The sequence below is a fragment of the Pan paniscus genome, chromosome 4 (genome assembly GCF_029289425.2).
Source record: "Pan paniscus chromosome 4, NHGRI_mPanPan1-v2.0_pri, whole genome shotgun sequence".
NCBI lineage: Eukaryota > Metazoa > Chordata > Mammalia > Primates > Hominidae > Pan > Pan paniscus.
In genome coordinates this window covers 35525223-35541412 of record NC_073253.2, presented here as the reverse complement: position 1 = coordinate 35541412, position 16190 = coordinate 35525223, and the positions used below count along the sequence as shown (strand labels likewise).

General features: G+C 41.5%; 1 protein-coding gene across 1 annotated transcript in view; it reads left to right on the top strand.

The window, feature by feature from the left end:
• Positions 1–16190, top strand: part of CMYA5 (cardiomyopathy associated 5) — a 105593-nt gene that overhangs the window by 70522 nt on the left and 18881 nt on the right. The window contains exons 8-9 of the mRNA XM_003822278.6: positions 2723–2869; positions 3975–4122. Coding sequence (XP_003822326.2) covers positions 2723–2869; positions 3975–4122 — 295 coding nt within the window. The remainder of the gene's footprint in view (positions 1–2722; positions 2870–3974; positions 4123–16190) is intronic.

The following is a 16190-nucleotide window of genomic DNA, read 5'->3' as shown; positions in this document are numbered from 1 at the left end:
AGGGAAAACAAAATGGCATAAATATTATAATAGTCAACACAAATATTGTAATTGAGATTCACATTTGGCTTTGAGCTCTCAGAATAACAGGAGCAATGAAGTGGTTCTCATTTAGAGAAAGGAGGTAACATACCAGAGTTTCAAGGAAAATAAAGTTTTTAACAGTACGAAAGCCTGAAAGACAAGTGTCACGTGTTCCACTTTCAGGGAAGAAGCCATAGAGAGGACAGTGTGCTCCACAATGACCTGAATGCAAATGAAGCATGGGATGTCATGGGTGGCAGTTTCTCAGGTCTGTCTTTGCTAAAAGCCACCAACAAGCCACAAGGTTCATTCAGTGTTCACGGTTCCCAGGGCGTGGGCCTAGGTATGGTGTAGTCTTCCTGTGTCCCAAATTAATGTGTGGATAGAAATGAAAGTGCTTAGTAGGGTGAATGGATGGTATGTCTTACAGCTGAGCCTCTGTAAGTATCTCTCAGCTCAGAAGGACTTCTAATAAGCCCTGGAAGCCAGGCAGTTTGAGGTTGTGCTTCCTGATGAATCAGAGCTGGGAGTGCTGCCATTCTGTGTTGCTTGTTGAAGACAGACCCACATACTATGGAAAACAGATGAGCATGTGGCAGGCTTGGCGTCCTAACTCAGGTGCCCAATTTTGTAATCAGGAATGAATGGTAATATATTATACTATTACTAATATTTAAGTCTTTTGAAATGTCATGTGATAATTAATTTAGAAAAAAGTTTGAAAAAGCAATTATAGGCATGGTGTAAAGTTGGCTAAATCTGTCTGTAATGTCATGACTCCTGTTTTATTGACCTATTTCCATATGCCTGTCACAGCACAACCAAGTAAGTGTTACTATCCCTATTTGCAAGTGAGAAAACTAATGTGAGGTTACGTAGTTTGCTCAAGGCCTTGCAACTTGTACATGACCGGGGGCAGGAGTCAAACACACATCTTTCAGGCTCCAAAGTTTATTCTTTTGTTTGTTTGTCTCTGTGTGTGTTTTGTTACACCATACTTCATCTCCATCTATTTCTAGCTCTATTTCATGGCTCTCTGAGACCCTTCTTATCAAATAGTTGTTGCTTGGTGTGCTTTTTTTTTTTTTTTTACTGGGTTTCACCCCCACCCCAAACACTTCCCTATCCTGTGTCTCATTGTTTCTGTGCCCTGAACTGTGTTAATAACAGTTAGCTAATCTGATAATCTAGTCTGTGATACCATGCCATGTTTAGTAGGGTCTCTAGTCACATATGTTATGTACACTGTTAAAGGGAGTGCCAGGGTAATAGGATGTATTAGTTCATTCTCACACTGCTATAAAGACATACCTGAGACTGGGTAATTTATGAAGAAGAGGTTTAACTGGCTCACAGTTCCACAAGGTGTACAGGAAGCATGGCAGAGGAGGCCTTAGGAGACAGAATCATGGCAGAAGGTGAAGGGGAAGCAAGCACATCTTCCCATGGCTGGCAGGGAAGAGAGAGAGAGTAAAGCAGGAAGTGCTACACACTTTCAAACAACCAGATCTCTTGAGAACTCATTTATGAGAACAGCAAGGGAGAAGTCCACCCCCATGATTCAATCACCTCCCACCAGGCTCTTCCTCCAACACTGAGAATTACAATTCAACATGAGATCTGGGTGGGGACACAGAACCAAACCATATCATAGGACCTTGCCTAAAAGAATGATTCCATTGAAAACTGCAGACACAGATTCTGGGATATGGGAGAAATATTCTTCAGTGTACAGGTCCTTATGAGGTTCTTTAAACTGAACTTTCTGTCCAGAAAGTACAGCTCATTGGAAAGGAGAGAGGCAATTGAGAAACCTGCTAAGTTGAAGAGCTCCCGATTTTCTTTTAAAGAAACAGTCTGGGTTCTTAAGTGGAAAAGTTTTGAAGATGTGACATTCAAGAGTCATAAGGGGGGGAAACTGAAATTACCATAGGCAAAATTTACAAAGAAAATCATATGTTTTAAAGGAGATAAAATTTCAGTGAGAATAATCAAATTGGCCCAAATTGGTAGGTTTGTTCAGAATGGTATTGGATAATGTTTACTATTAAAATATTCAAAGTAAAATATTTTTAAAAATTTTTGAAGGCAAATGTCTTAATTGGACAAAGTTACTTCTTAGAGTAGCTTATGACCTATCAAAGTTATTTAAGTATTTCTATAAATTGTGGAAATCCCTAGTGGAAAGAATTCTGGAATTCATGAGAAGAAACCAGGATTTGAAACCTGGAAGGTCATACTGAATACCAAAATAGTTTACTAATCTGTAAAGATGTTTAAAAACCATGAAGTTGTCCTTTTTTTATGACATACACTTCTGAAATATTGGCACTGGTTCTTAAGATTTTCTTGAGAATGTGTTACTGAGATTTAAGCTAACATATACATTATGTAATTTTAATATTCGCTACTGAAATAAGTTACTTTAATTGTGGTATATGAAGCTCAGAATCTTACTAATATGCTATTATTTTCTGAGAAGTGTTAACAAGTATTACTATGTCATCCTAAGTATCTCTTTTCAGAATGCTGTTGCTTTCATATGTATTCTAAGGAGCTGGTTTTCACATAATGGTATCTGTAAGGTTATCAGTTTGCATTTTCCACTGAAAGAAAATCATAGATGACTTTCTCCAGTAACTATAACTTTTAATTAACTTTGGAAGACATCTTAGATTTTAATTGTGTCTTATGCTAGAGTTGGTAGAAGAATACAGACTGACAGTGAAAGAAAGCTACTGCATTTTTGAAGATCTGGAACCTGACCGATGCTATCAAGTGTGGGTGATGGCTGTGAACTTCACTGGATGTAGCCTGCCCAGTGAAAGGGCCATCTTTAGGACAGGTAAGGAGATGGATGCTAAGGGTGCGTTAGAAGACAACGCTCAGTTCTTCACAGACTCTTGAGATCAGCCAGTAAGTGTTTATTAAGCACCTATTGTGTGTTGAGTGTTGTGCAAAGTGCTGGTTATACAATGATGACTTAAGCCTGGGGTCCTGTTCTCAAGAAGCTCATGCTCAGGTGGGGAGATGGAAAAACAGAGGATCATAGAAAATGTGTGGTAAGGGCCATATCCAGATATACACAGGTTATTATGAGAACACTCCAGAGGGGCACCCAAGTTGGCCTGGGGCAGGGGCAGGATCGGAACTGCTTCCTAGAACTGATGCCTGCAGAAAATGCTTTAAAGGATCAATAGGAAGTAATGCATTAAAGGAGGATATTCCACTTGAAAAAGACATGAGCAGAGGCATCAAGGCAAGAAACAGTATGGAGTGTGCAGGACACTGTAAGAAGTTTGGTATTATTTCTTAGACTTAAACAAAGGAAAGACAAGGTAAGAAAGGCTAACATAGAGAGGCCGTGTTTGCAAGGTAAGAAGCTTGGGCTGCGTGTGGGTGCTGGGAACCCCCAAAAGGTTTTAAGCCAGTGGTATTTAACTGGAAATGCATTCTCACGATGAAATCTTTTCACAGGGTAAGAAGCCTAAACCAAGGCTGCACTGCCTTTAAGATAATCGTAACCTGCCTCAGGGGAAGAAATAGTTTACTCCTACCCTTTATCCTTTCCTCTTGCCTTGTAAAACAAGCCTTTATTGAGCACCTACTGAGGACAAGATCATGGCTAACTTGTGTGTACTGGGACAGGGGAAAGAATCTTTATTTTGATTTGCTTGTATATGTATAAAGAAAGTCTAGTGGGATTTATAGGAAGCTGCTATTAGGGGCTGTTTGGGGATGGGTGAGAACTGGGCAATGTGGAAGGCAGAGAAGGGAGAGAGACATCACCATCTATATTTGATCCCTTTTGGGTTTTTAACACAGAATACACTTTCTGATGAAAAATTGAAAACAGAATCATGCCGAAGCCGTGGAAGATCACGTGCTTCTCAGGTCCCAGGAAAGCAAGCTGGCATTGCTCCACGACTGTCCTGACTCTCTTTCTGCAGCACCCTCCACCCCTGTGATCCGCGCTGAGGACTGTACTGTGTGTTGGAACACAGCCACTATCCGATGGCGGCCCACCACCCCAGAGGCCACGGAGACCTACACTCTGGAGTACTGCAGACAGCACTCTCCTGAGGGAGAGGGCCTCAGGTAAGGGGCCCTCTCCATGGGAGAGACTGCCCAGAGCCCAGTAACCAAGCTCTGGGTCCTAAACTACCCTCTAACTTCTGCTCACCAAGGGAGAAATGCCGTCTAAAATCCTGCTGAGCTAATGAAGCCGCTGACTTGATTTGCAGCTCTATCACAGTTCATCAATGAACTCCAAGTTTGTAATAAAACACAGGCTACAATGCAGAATAACTCCCTTGTAAGAAAAATGTATGTGAATTTTAATGATAGAACATTCTTTGAGGTATATTTAACTTCAGTCATTAGACAGGATTTATGCATATTTTATGGGTTTTTTACTAGCTATATCAGAATCCGTACCACCTAACTCAGGAAACTAATAGTGAGTTTGTGTATAATGTAAATCCGAATGTCTCCATGATAGATTGGTAACATTAAGGAGCTAATTACATATATATTATCATGGAGACATACCTGCCTCTCCAAAAGCATGAAATATGTAAAGAGATTCTTCTAGGAAAAAAGAAATGTGACGCTCTCTCACCAAGATGCTGAAGCTGACATTCATCAATAAGCGGCTGTGCATCCACTAGGCATTTGGTAAATGTTAACTTATCTACCGAGGTGGTGTTTTCTTAGCCTCCCACCTCCTTGCTGTGGAGCAGTTTCATGTACCATGATGCATATTCAGATCATTCTTAATACTCATATTTTGATAGAGAGGTTTTTAGGTTTTCTTTTAAACCAAGTTTATTGAGATAAACTACTTTGGTAGGATATGGAACTTAGGAATAATGGTATGAAACTAGACAGCTTTTTTTTTTTTATTACACTTTAAGTTCTGGGATATGTGTTCAGAACATGCAGGTTTGTTACATAGGTATACACGTGCCATGGTGGTTTGCTGCACCCATCAACCTGTCATCTGTATTCGGTGTTTCTCCTAATTCTATCCCTCCCCTACCCCCCTGCCCCCAAAAGGGCCCCAGTGCGTGATGGTCCCCTCCCTGTGTCCATGTGTTCTCATTGTTCAACTCCCACTTATGAGTGAGAACATGAGGTGTTTGGTTTTTTCTTCCTGTGTTAGTTTGCTGAGAATGATGGCTTCCAGCTTCATCCATGTCCCTGCAAAGGACATGAACTCAATCCTTTTTTATGGCTGCATACTATTTCGTGGTGTATAAGTGCCACATTTTCTTTATCCAGTCTATCATTTGGGTTGGTTCCAAATCTTTGCTATTGTGAATAGTGCCGCAGTAAACATATGTGTGCATGTGTCTTTATAGTAGAATGACGTATAATCCTTTGGGTATATACCCCATAATAGGATTGCTGGGTCAAATGGTATTTCTGGTTCTAGATCCTTGAGGAATCGCCACACTGTCTTCCACAATGGTTGAACTAATTTACACTCCCACCAACAGTGTAAAAGCATTCCTATTTCTCCACATCCTCTCCAGCATCTGTTGTTTCCTGACTTTTTAATGACTGCCATTCTAACTGGTGTGAGATGGTATCTCATTGTGGTTTTGATTTGCATTTCTCTAATGACCAGTGATGATGAGCTTTTTTTCATATGTTTGTTGGCAGCATAAATGTCTTCTTTTGAGAAGTGTCTGTTCATATCCTTTGCCCACTTTTTGATGGGGTTTTTTTTTCTTGTAAATTTGTTTAAGTTCCTTGTAGATTCTGGATATAAGCCCTTTGTCAGATGGATAGATTGCAAAAATTTTCTCCCATTCTGTAGGTTGCCTGTTCACTCTGATGATAGTTTCTTTTGCTGTGCAGATGCTCTTTAGTTTAATTAGATCCCACTGGTGGATTTTGGCTTTTGTTGCCATTGCTTTTGGTGTTTTAGTCATGAAGTATTTGCCCATGCCTATGTCCTGAATGGTATTGCCTAGGTTTTCTTCTAGCGTTTTTATGGTTTTAGGTCTTACGTTTAAGTCTTTAATCCATCTTGAGTTAATTTTTGTATAAGGTGTAAGGAAGGGGTCCAGTTTCAATTGTCTGCTTATGGCTAGCCAGTGTTTCCAACACCATTTATTCAATAGGGAATCCTTTCCCCGTTGCTTGTTCTTGTCAGGTTTGTCAAAGATCAGCTGGTTGTAGATGTGTGGCATTATTTCTGAGGCCTCTGTTCTGTTTTATTGGTCTATATATCTGTTTTGGTACCAGTACCATGCTGTTTTGGTTACTGTAGCCTTGTAGTATAGTTTGAAGTCAGGTAGCATGATGCCTCCAGCTTTGTTCTTTTTGCTTAGGATTGCCTTGGCTATGCAGGCTCTTTTTTGGTTCCATATGAAATTTGAAGTAGTTTTTTCCAATTCTGTGAAGAAAGTCAGTGGTAGCTTGGTGGGGATAGCATTGAATCTGTAAATTCCTTTGGGCCGTATGGCCATTTTCACAATATTGGTTCTTTCTATCCATGAGCATGGAATGTTTTTCCATTTGTTTGTGTTCTTTCTTGTTTCTTTGAGCAGTGGTTTGTAGTTCTCCTTGAAGAGGTCCTTCATATCCCTTGTAAGTTGTATTCCTAGGTATTTAATTCTCTTTGTAGCAATTGGGAATGGGCATTCACTCATGATTTGGCTCTGTGTTTGTCTATTATTGTTGTACAGGAATGCTTGTGATTTTTGCACATTGATTTTGTATCCTGAGAATTTGCTGAAGTTGCTTATCAGCTTAAGGAGATTTTAGGCTGAGATGATGGGGTTTTCTAAATATACAATCATGTCATCTGCAAACACAGACAATTTAACTTCCTCTCTTCCTATTTGAATACCTTTTTTTTCTTTCTCTTGCCTGATTGCCCTGGCCAGAATTTCCAATACTATGTTGAATAGGAGTGGTGAGAGAGGGCCTCCTTGTCTTGTGCAGGTTTTGAAAGGGAATGTTTCCAGTTTGTTTTATTTATTTATTTATTTTTGAGACGGGGTGTCCCAAGCTGGAGTGCAGTGGTGTGATCTCGGCTCACTGCAACCTCTGCCTCCCAGGTTCAAATGATTCTCCTGCCTCAGCCTCCCGAGTAGCTGGGATTACAGGCGCATGCCACCAAGCCCCGCTAATTTTTTGGGGTATTTTTAGTGGAGACGGGGTTTCACCATGTTAGCCAGGATGGTCTCAATTTCCTGACTTGTGCTCCGACCTCCTTGGTCTCCCAAATGCTGGGATTACAAGGGTGAGTCACCGCGCCTGGCGCTTCCAGCTTTTGCTCATTCAGTGCGATATTGGCTGTGGGTTTGTCATAAATAGCTCTTATTATTTTGAGATACATTCAATGAATACCAAGTTTATTGAGAGTTTTTAGCATGAAGGGGTGTTGAATTTTATTGAAGGCCTTTTCTGCATCTAATGAGGTAATCATGTGGTTATTGTCATTGGTTCTGTTTATGTGATGGATTATGTTTATTGATTTGCATATGTTGAACCAGCCTTGCATCCCAGGGATAAAGCTGATTTGATTGTGGTGGATAAGCTTTTTGATGTGCTGCTGGATTTGGTTTGCCAATATTTTATTGAGGATTTTCACATCGATGTTCATCAAGGATATTGGCCTGAAATTTTCTTTTTTTGTTGTGTCTTTGCCAAGTTTTGGTATCAGGATGATGCTAGCCTCATAAAATGAGTTAGGGAGGAGTCCTTCTTTTTCTGTTGTTTGGAATAGTTTCAGAAGGAATGGTACCAGCTCCTCTTTGTACCTCCGGTAGAATTCGGCTGCAAATCTTTCTGGTCCTGGGCTTTTTTTGGTTGGTAGGATATTAATTACTGTCTCAATTTCAGAACTTGTTATTGGTCTATTCAGGGATTTGACTTCTTCCTGGTTTAGTCTTGGGAGGGTGTATGTGTCCAGGAATTTATCCATTTCTTCTAGATTTTCAAGTTTATTTGCATAGAGATGTTTATAGTATTCTCTGATGGTAGTTTGTATTTCTGTGGGATCAGTGGTGATATCTCCTTTATCATTTTTTATTGCATCTATTTGATTCTTGTCTCTTTTCTGCTTTATTAGTCTGGCTAGTGGTCTATTTTGTTAATCTTTTCAAAAAACCAGTTCCTGGATTCACTGATTTTTTGAAGGGTTTTTTCATGTCTTTATCTCCTTCAGTTCTGCTCTGATCTTAGTTATTTCTTGTCTTCTACTATCTTTTGAATTTGTTTGCTCTTGCTTCTCTTGTTCTTTTGATTGTGATGTTAGGGTGTCAATTTTAGATCTGTCCCACTTTCTCTTGTGGGCATTTAGTGCTGTAAATTTCCCTCTAAACACTGCTTTAGCTGTGTCCCAGAGATTCTGCTATGTTGTGTCTTTGTTCTCATTGGTTTCAAAGAAGTTATTTATTTCTGACTTAATTTCATTATTTACCCAGTAGTCATTCAGGAGCAGGTTGTTCAGTTTCCATGTAGTTGTGTGGTTTTGAGTGAATTTCTTAATCCTGAGTTCTAATTTGAATGCACTGTGGTCTGAGAGACTGTTTGTTATGATTTCCATTCTTTTATATTTGCTGAGGAGTGTTTTACTTCCAATTATGTGGTCAATTTTAGAATAAGTGCAATGTGGTGCTGAGAGGAATGTATATTCTGTTGATTTGGGGTGGAGAGTTATGTAGATGTCTATTAGGTCTGCTTGGTCCAGAGCTGAGTTCAAGTCCTGAATATGTTAATTTTCTGTCTCATTGATCTGTTTAATACTGACAGTGGGGTATTAAAGTCTCCCACTATTATTGTGTGTGAGTCTAAGTCTCTTTGTAGGTCTCTAAGAACTTGCTTTATGAATCTGGATGCTCCTGTATTGGGTGCATATATATTTAGGATAGTTAGCTCTTCTTGTTGTGTTGATCCCTTTGCCATTATGTAACGGCCTTCTTTGTCTTTTTTGATCTTTGTTGGTTTAAAGTCTGTTTTATCAGAGACTAGGATTGCAACCCCTGCTTTTTTTTTTCTTTCCATTTGCTTGGTAAGTATTCCTCCATCCCTTTATTTTGAGCCTATATGTGTCTTTGCACATGAGATGGTCTCCTGAATACAGCACACCAATGGGTCTTGACTCTTTATCCAATGTGCCAGTCTGTGTCTTTTAATTGGGGCATTTAGCCTGTTTACATTTAAGGTTAATATTGTTATATGTGAATTTGATTCTGTCATTATGATGCTAGCTGGTTCTTCTGCCTGTTAGTTGATGTAGTTTCTTCACAGTGTCGACGGTCTTTACAATTTGGTATGTTTTTGCTGTGGGTGGTATTGGTTTTTCCTTTCCATATTTAGTGCTTCCTTCAGGAGCTCTTGTAAGGTAGGCCTGGTGGTGACAAACAGCATTTGCTTGTCTGGAAAAGATTTTATTTCTCCTTTGCTTATGAAGCTTAGTTTGGCCGGATATTAAGTTCTGGGCTGAAAATTCTTTTCTTTAAGAATGTTGAATATTGGCCCCCACTCTCTCCTGGCTTGTAGGGTTTCTGCAAAGAGATCCGTTGTTAGTCTGATGGGCTTCCCTTTGTGGGCAACCCGACCTTTCTCTCTGGCTGTCCTTAACATTGTTTCCTTCATTTCAGCCTTGGTGAATCAGATGATTATGTGTCTTGGGGTTGCTTTTCTCAAGGAGTATCTTTGTGGTGTTCTCTGTGTATCCTGAATTTGAGTGTTGGCCTGTCTTGCTAGGTTGGGGAAGTTCTCCTGGATAATATACTGAAGAGTGTTTTCTAACTTGGTTCCATTCTCCCTGTCACTTTCAGCTACACCAATCAGACGTAGATTTGGCCTTTTCACATAGTTCCATATTTCTTGGAGGCTTTGTTTGTTCCTTTTCATTTTTTTCCCTCTAATCTTGTCCTCATGCTTTATTTGATTAAGTTGATCTTCAGTCTCTGATAACCTTTCTTCCGCTTGATTAATTTGGCTATTGATACTTGTGTAGGCGTTAAGAAGTTCTTGTGCTGTGTTTTTCAGGTCCATTAGGTCATTTATGTTCTTCTCTAAACTGGTTATTCTAGTTAGAAATTCCTCTAACCTTTTTTCAAGGTTCTTAGCTTCCTTGCATTGGGTTAAAACATGCTGTTTTAGCTTGGAGGAGTTTGTTATAACCCACCTTCTGAAGCCAACTTCTGTCAATTAGTCAAACTCATTTTCTGTCCAGTTTTGTTCCCTTGCTGGTAAGGACTTATGATCCTTTAAAGGAGAAGAGGTGTTCTGGTTTTTGGAATTTTCAGCCTTTTTGCACTGGTTTTTCCCTCATATTCGTGGATTTATCTACCTTTGGTCTTTGATGTTGGTGACCTTCAGATGGGGTTTCTGTGTGGACGTCCTTTTTGTTGATGTTGATGCTATACTTTTCTATTTGTTAGTTTTCCTTCTAACAGTCAGGCGTCTCTGATGCAGGTCTACTGCAGTTTGCTGGAGGTCCACTCCAGACCCTGTTTGCCTGGGTATCACCAGCAGAGGCTGCAGAACAGCAAAGATTGCTGCCTGTTCCTTCCTCCGGAAGCTTCATCCAATAGAGGCACCCGCCAGATGCCAGCTGGAGTTCTCTCGTATGAGGTGTCTGTAGACCCCTGCTGGGAAGTGTCTCCCAAGTCAGGAGGCATGGGGGTCAGGGACCCACTTGAGAAGGCAGTCCGTCCCTTAGCAGAGCTTGAGTGCTGTGCTGGGAGATCTGCTGCTCTCTTCAGAGCTGGCAGGCTGGAACGTTTAAGTCTGCTGAAGCTGTGTCCACAACTGCCCCTTCCCCCAAGTGCTCTGTTCCAGGTAGATGGGAGTTTTATCTATAAGCCCCTGACTGGGGCTGCTACCTTTCTTTCAGAGATGCCCTGCTAAGGGAGGAGGAATCTAGAGAGGCAGTCGGGCTAGAGTGGCTTTGCTGAGCTGCGGTGGGTTCCACCCAGTTTGAACTTCCTGGAGGCTTTGTTGACACCGTGAGGGGAAAACTGCCTACTCAAGCCTCAGTAATGGCAGACGCCCCTCCCCCCACCAAGCTCGAGCATTCCAGATCGACTTCAGACTGCTGTGCTGCCAGCGAGAATTTCAAGCCAGTGGATCTTAGCTTGCTGGGCTCCTTGGGGGTGGGATCCACTGAGCTAGACCACTTGGCTCCCTGGCTTCAGCCCCCTTTCCAGGGGAGTGAATGGTTCTGTCTTGCTGGTGTTCCAGGAGCCACTGGGTTATGAAAAAAAAAACTCCAGCAGCTAGCTCAGTGCCTGCCCAAATGGCCGCCCAGTTTTGTGCTTGAAACCCAGGGCCCTGGTGGTGTAGGCACCCGAGAGAATCTCCTGGTCTACAGGTTGTGAAGACCATGGGAAAAGCATAGTATCCGGGCTGGAATGCACTGTTCTTCATGGCTTCCCTTGGCTAAGGCAGGGAGTTCCTCGACCCCTTGTGCTTCCCGGGTGAGGTGATGCCCCACCCTGCTTCTGCTCACCCTCCATGGGCTGCATCCACTGAGATGAGCTGGGTACCTCAGTTGGAAATGCAGAAATCACCCACCTTCTACATTGATCTCGCTGGGAGCTGGAGACCGGAGCTGTTCCTATTCGGCCATCTTGCCAGCCACCTCTAGACAGCTTTAAATAAAGTGCGTTATTTAAGCTCTTGTTTATCTTCATGATCAACAACTATTTATTTAGTTATGATGTGAAATTTTATATGACTGAACAATGATGATAGTTTCTTTCAAGTTGAAGACAGGCTTCACAAAATAATGATCAAAGGATGAATTAATATCGGGTGGGGGACGTTTTGGTGGGATGTAGGCATTTAAGCAGAAGCGTAAACATAATAAGTGTTCAAGAAACAACATCTGTTTTAATGTGCCAGCTGCTGGAAGGCAGGCTTCGGTATTAGCAAATAGCTTAGAGGTGAACTCTGGCCAAAACAGAGGGAGAGAGGAAAAAAAAAAAAAAAAAAAAAAACCAGACTTTTATTGAGCATTTACTATGTGCCAATCACTAGCCCAAGTACTTTAGGTATGTTGCCTCATTTAATCCCCACAAAAACTCTTAAGATAAAACAGACACTTTGAGAGGCTACTCAGCTCATATTAGCAGTCAGGATTTAAACCTCATTTTGTGAGATTTCAAAGTCTAAGCTGTTAACCCTTGCTTTACGTCACTTAGGGGAGTCCTGGACCTTAACTGTGAAAACTCATTGATGCTATATGAGAAGAACCCTGTATCAGAAGTGCCAGAGTCCCAGAGTAATCTCTCCCACCATTTTCTACCATCTGTAAGGAAAACCCAGCTCTTTCAGAGGCAAGATCAGCCTGCTAATGAAGGCTCTGAAATGACTCATTCCCTTAATGGCATCCGTCCCCAGTTGGCATTTGCATAAATCACATCAGCACAGTTGGATACTTAAATCAGCAGAAATCTGGAAACCCTGAGACCTAGTAGCCATCTCACTAGGGAACAGTGATGTCATCTCATAAATATGGCTACAAGGAGAAGGGATCGGGGGATGGCGTTCCATTGAGGGCCTTCATCTGGCCAGGAACTTGCCTACTCTCAGTGAACCTTCTCAGCAATCCTATGAGGCAGTTAGTGATCGCCACTAAATCAGACTCAGAGAGGTTAAATAATCTGGCCAAAGTATGAAATGATGGAGTGAGGGTATGGAGTCAGGATTCAAACCCAGGCCTGTCTTCTTCTTTCCACTAGTTTTAAAACTGCTGCCCTGAATAGACTGAGGCATCCCTCAATAGCCTGATGACTGGGTGGTACCATGCATCCTTAGTTTTCTCTGTCCCATGAGAAACATAGATATGAAGAGAGAATGCACTACCATTCAAATCCCCTCTCGTTAATGTTTTTCCCTTCCCTGATTATCCTGGGGACTTTGCAACTAAAAAAAAGGAAAAAGAAAAGAAAAGACTCTTTCTGATAACAACAATGCATTCCAAAAAATCCTTTGCAAAAGCCAAAGAAACCAATGACAGTTCCATTTGTAGGAAAAAAAAAAGACCATCCACCAATTTCATTAAGACCAACATCGAGCTTATTAAAACATAAGGCTTGTCGTTAGCTTATTCTATTTGAGATCTTGCCAATCAATTCATTTTTATTTTTCTTGTTGCAGGCAAGCATATTAGGGGCTGGCTAAGCAAAAATTTGTAATGGAACAATACAAGGGGTTCTTTGCTATCGAGTGGTTATAGTCCAGCAAATTTAGAAATAAAGGGAAGTTGCACATGCGAAGCCCTGTTGATAGTTTAATGCTGGGTTAGATCTGGAGTTGCTTTCCATTTAGGTACTAAGAGGCCCCTCAGTGCCAGGAGGTGCAACGATATGTTCAGTCCATAGCCCAGGTTTGACTCTCCAACCTCTGGATCCCTGCTGAGTCTGACAATAGTTGATTTTTTGAGGCAGGAAAAAATTTATTGGCCACAAATTACTATTCTGTTCATTTGCTAAGTCTACTGCTGACACACTGCATCAGAGCCATCCCCCATCAATACAGGCCTCAATATCTTATTCCCTAGGTTGGCATCAACAGACTGAAATAATTCATCTTTAATCTCAGAGTCCCAGGACTGCAAAACTCATTTTTATCTCTTTGGTTCTTTAATGTAAGAGTTCAAGACGGAAGGAAAATTCTGCTCTTTGGGAGTGGCCATGTGTTATGGTTCTTTTGACCATCTGGTTTTCACAACCAACTTTAAAACATTCTTTACACGGTCCGATGCTTCAAAATTCTGTAAAACATTAACTATTTAACTACGATCTGTGTAGTTCAATCTCTAAGATGTCAGTTGTGGAGAACAAGTCTTACAGTAGAATTGATGTGTAAAGAAGCTCAAAACTTGATCATCTCTAGTCAATAAATGCAAACAATTCCTCCTTTTTGTCCATTATATTAGAACCCCATTCTTCACTTTGATTCTTTGCACAGCAATGGATAAAGTTACTTGGTCTCTGAGAAAGAACAGCAAGCCAAGATTTGTTTGATCTCACTCCTTTGTTGGTTCCATGAAGGGATCATTGTGTGAAGTTGTCATCTCAGTGCCTATGACAGTGCCTGGCATATTGTAACTACTCAATAAATATGTGTTACTGGAATGAGTAAATATCAATTAGCATCAAACACATAACACTGACTAGTAAGAAAAGTAAGTCTAGCTTTGAGGATAATCTCTTATTTAAAATGAGGAAAAAAAATAAATTGTGCCAGCAAAGTAAAGAAGAATGGATGAATTAATTGTAGTGCTTGGATATTTAACCAGGAGATAGGACTAGTCTAATCTGTGGACTGGAAACCTTCCCATGGGTAACTCATAGGGAAGGACTTTACAAGCTTATTTATCCGTTGGTTATATAACCCTTACATAGGTTCTGGATTTCATGCAAAAACTCTATAGTACTAAACTAGATCCAAAAATTGATCCAGAGGTCCCTGAGGGAAATTAGGGGGATCAAAGATTACTTCCATTTGTTGTGGTTTAGTTTAACTGAGCCTGGACCATAAATGGGGTATGAACAGGGAACTTATCTATCTAGATACTCAATAAATGTCTGTTTCACGAATGAGTGAATGAATGAATGAATGAATGAAGGGGATTAACCAATCTCTTTTTGTCCTTGCCCACTTCAAGCCATCTAACTGGCTGGATCTCCAGCAAACAAGATAGGGAGCAAGAGCTAAATGAGTTCACATTTCTTTTCCACCCCCAATCCCCGATAAAACAAGCAGGCTTCAAAGCTCTGGTATGGTGTAGGAAGACAAGTTGAAAGGAAATGAAAAACAAAAAGGCAAAAAAAGATGAGTAATATTAAATCACACGCACACATGGAGAGAGGGCATTGGTTGTCCTCTAGATTGGAGAATCTAATTTTGGTTGCCAGAATAGAAACACATCCATCTTCAGACCTGCAGTCCTTCCCCAGGTATAATGGCCTCTGACGATTCCAATTTAAGACCAAAGGTGCTAGTTGAACTTTTATGGTGGGCGTTTGAATGGAATGAGCCTACTGTGCCCCCAAGTTACATGACGCAGTGTCTGAAATAGCTGAGCAACTGCCTCCATTCCATAATCCTCACAGAAAACATTTGCATATTTTTGCGTGTGGGCACCGAGGCTCGGTCCCAGCAGTCGGCCCCTGTTGGGTTTGGGGTAGGCGGGAGTGACAATCCCCGGCTTGTGCGCGGGGGCTGAGGGAGCTCCTACTCACCTTCTTCCTGTTTTTCTTTGAATGCTCTCCTCAGGTTGGGTGGGCTCAAAACACTTTCAAAAATTTTCCACCCTTCTGCTGTTTCCTCAGCTGTTCTGTCTCTCCTGTGTGGAGAGAAGTCAGAAGAAGTGTGGGTGGAGGAGGGAAAACTGAGAGAAATATAGTACAGGGATTAGCTGTGTGGGCTGCAGCGAGAGAAGCCGTGTATTGAATGACAAATCCGTGAGAGTCAATACGCCAGAAAGTAGCTGGGAGTGAGTCTCCTGCTCCCTGGCCCTGGCTGAGGCTATGGGCTGGGGAGACACTCCTGGGGCCATCCTCCAGGGCAAGCATTTCCAGGGAGTTGGGCTCAGGGTGCTGGGCCTGTGAGCTCATATTCCTCCTTCTTCCAGCTTTTGGGGCCCCACCTGGTGGAGCAGGAACAGAATTGCCTGTCATAGGTGGGTGTTTTCAGCTGGGGACACCCACTGCTCTGTCTGTAGAGTAAGGACAAATAAGGGTAAGTTTCCTAATGAACTTAGTGCGGAGTGAGGAATCCCAGCATTTTTCTTTTCTTTAAATCTTTCTTCCTAAGCCTTCAGATGGATAGGTGATGACTGACCAGTGGTCAACAGCAAGAGATTGGAGCTTCCTTGCACCCTGTGGCTAAAGGAGGCAGTCATTCCTGCTCCTAGCTTCTTCACAGGGTGACAGGAGGGTCACTGACATGATTGGGCCAAAATTCTTATTGAGTAATTAAAAGCTAGTCACCAATCTGTATGTGAAATTGTTTTCCTGACCCAGTTGTCATATCCCTCTGTAGGGAGCCTTTGGGAGAGGGAGTTATGCGAAGATGATTCCCCATCGCATCCCCCAGTGTCTTGGCGTTTGGCTTTTCCTAAATGAAATCTTTCTTCCCAAATGACCCTTATTTGACTTTGATCATGTACAACACCTCCTAGT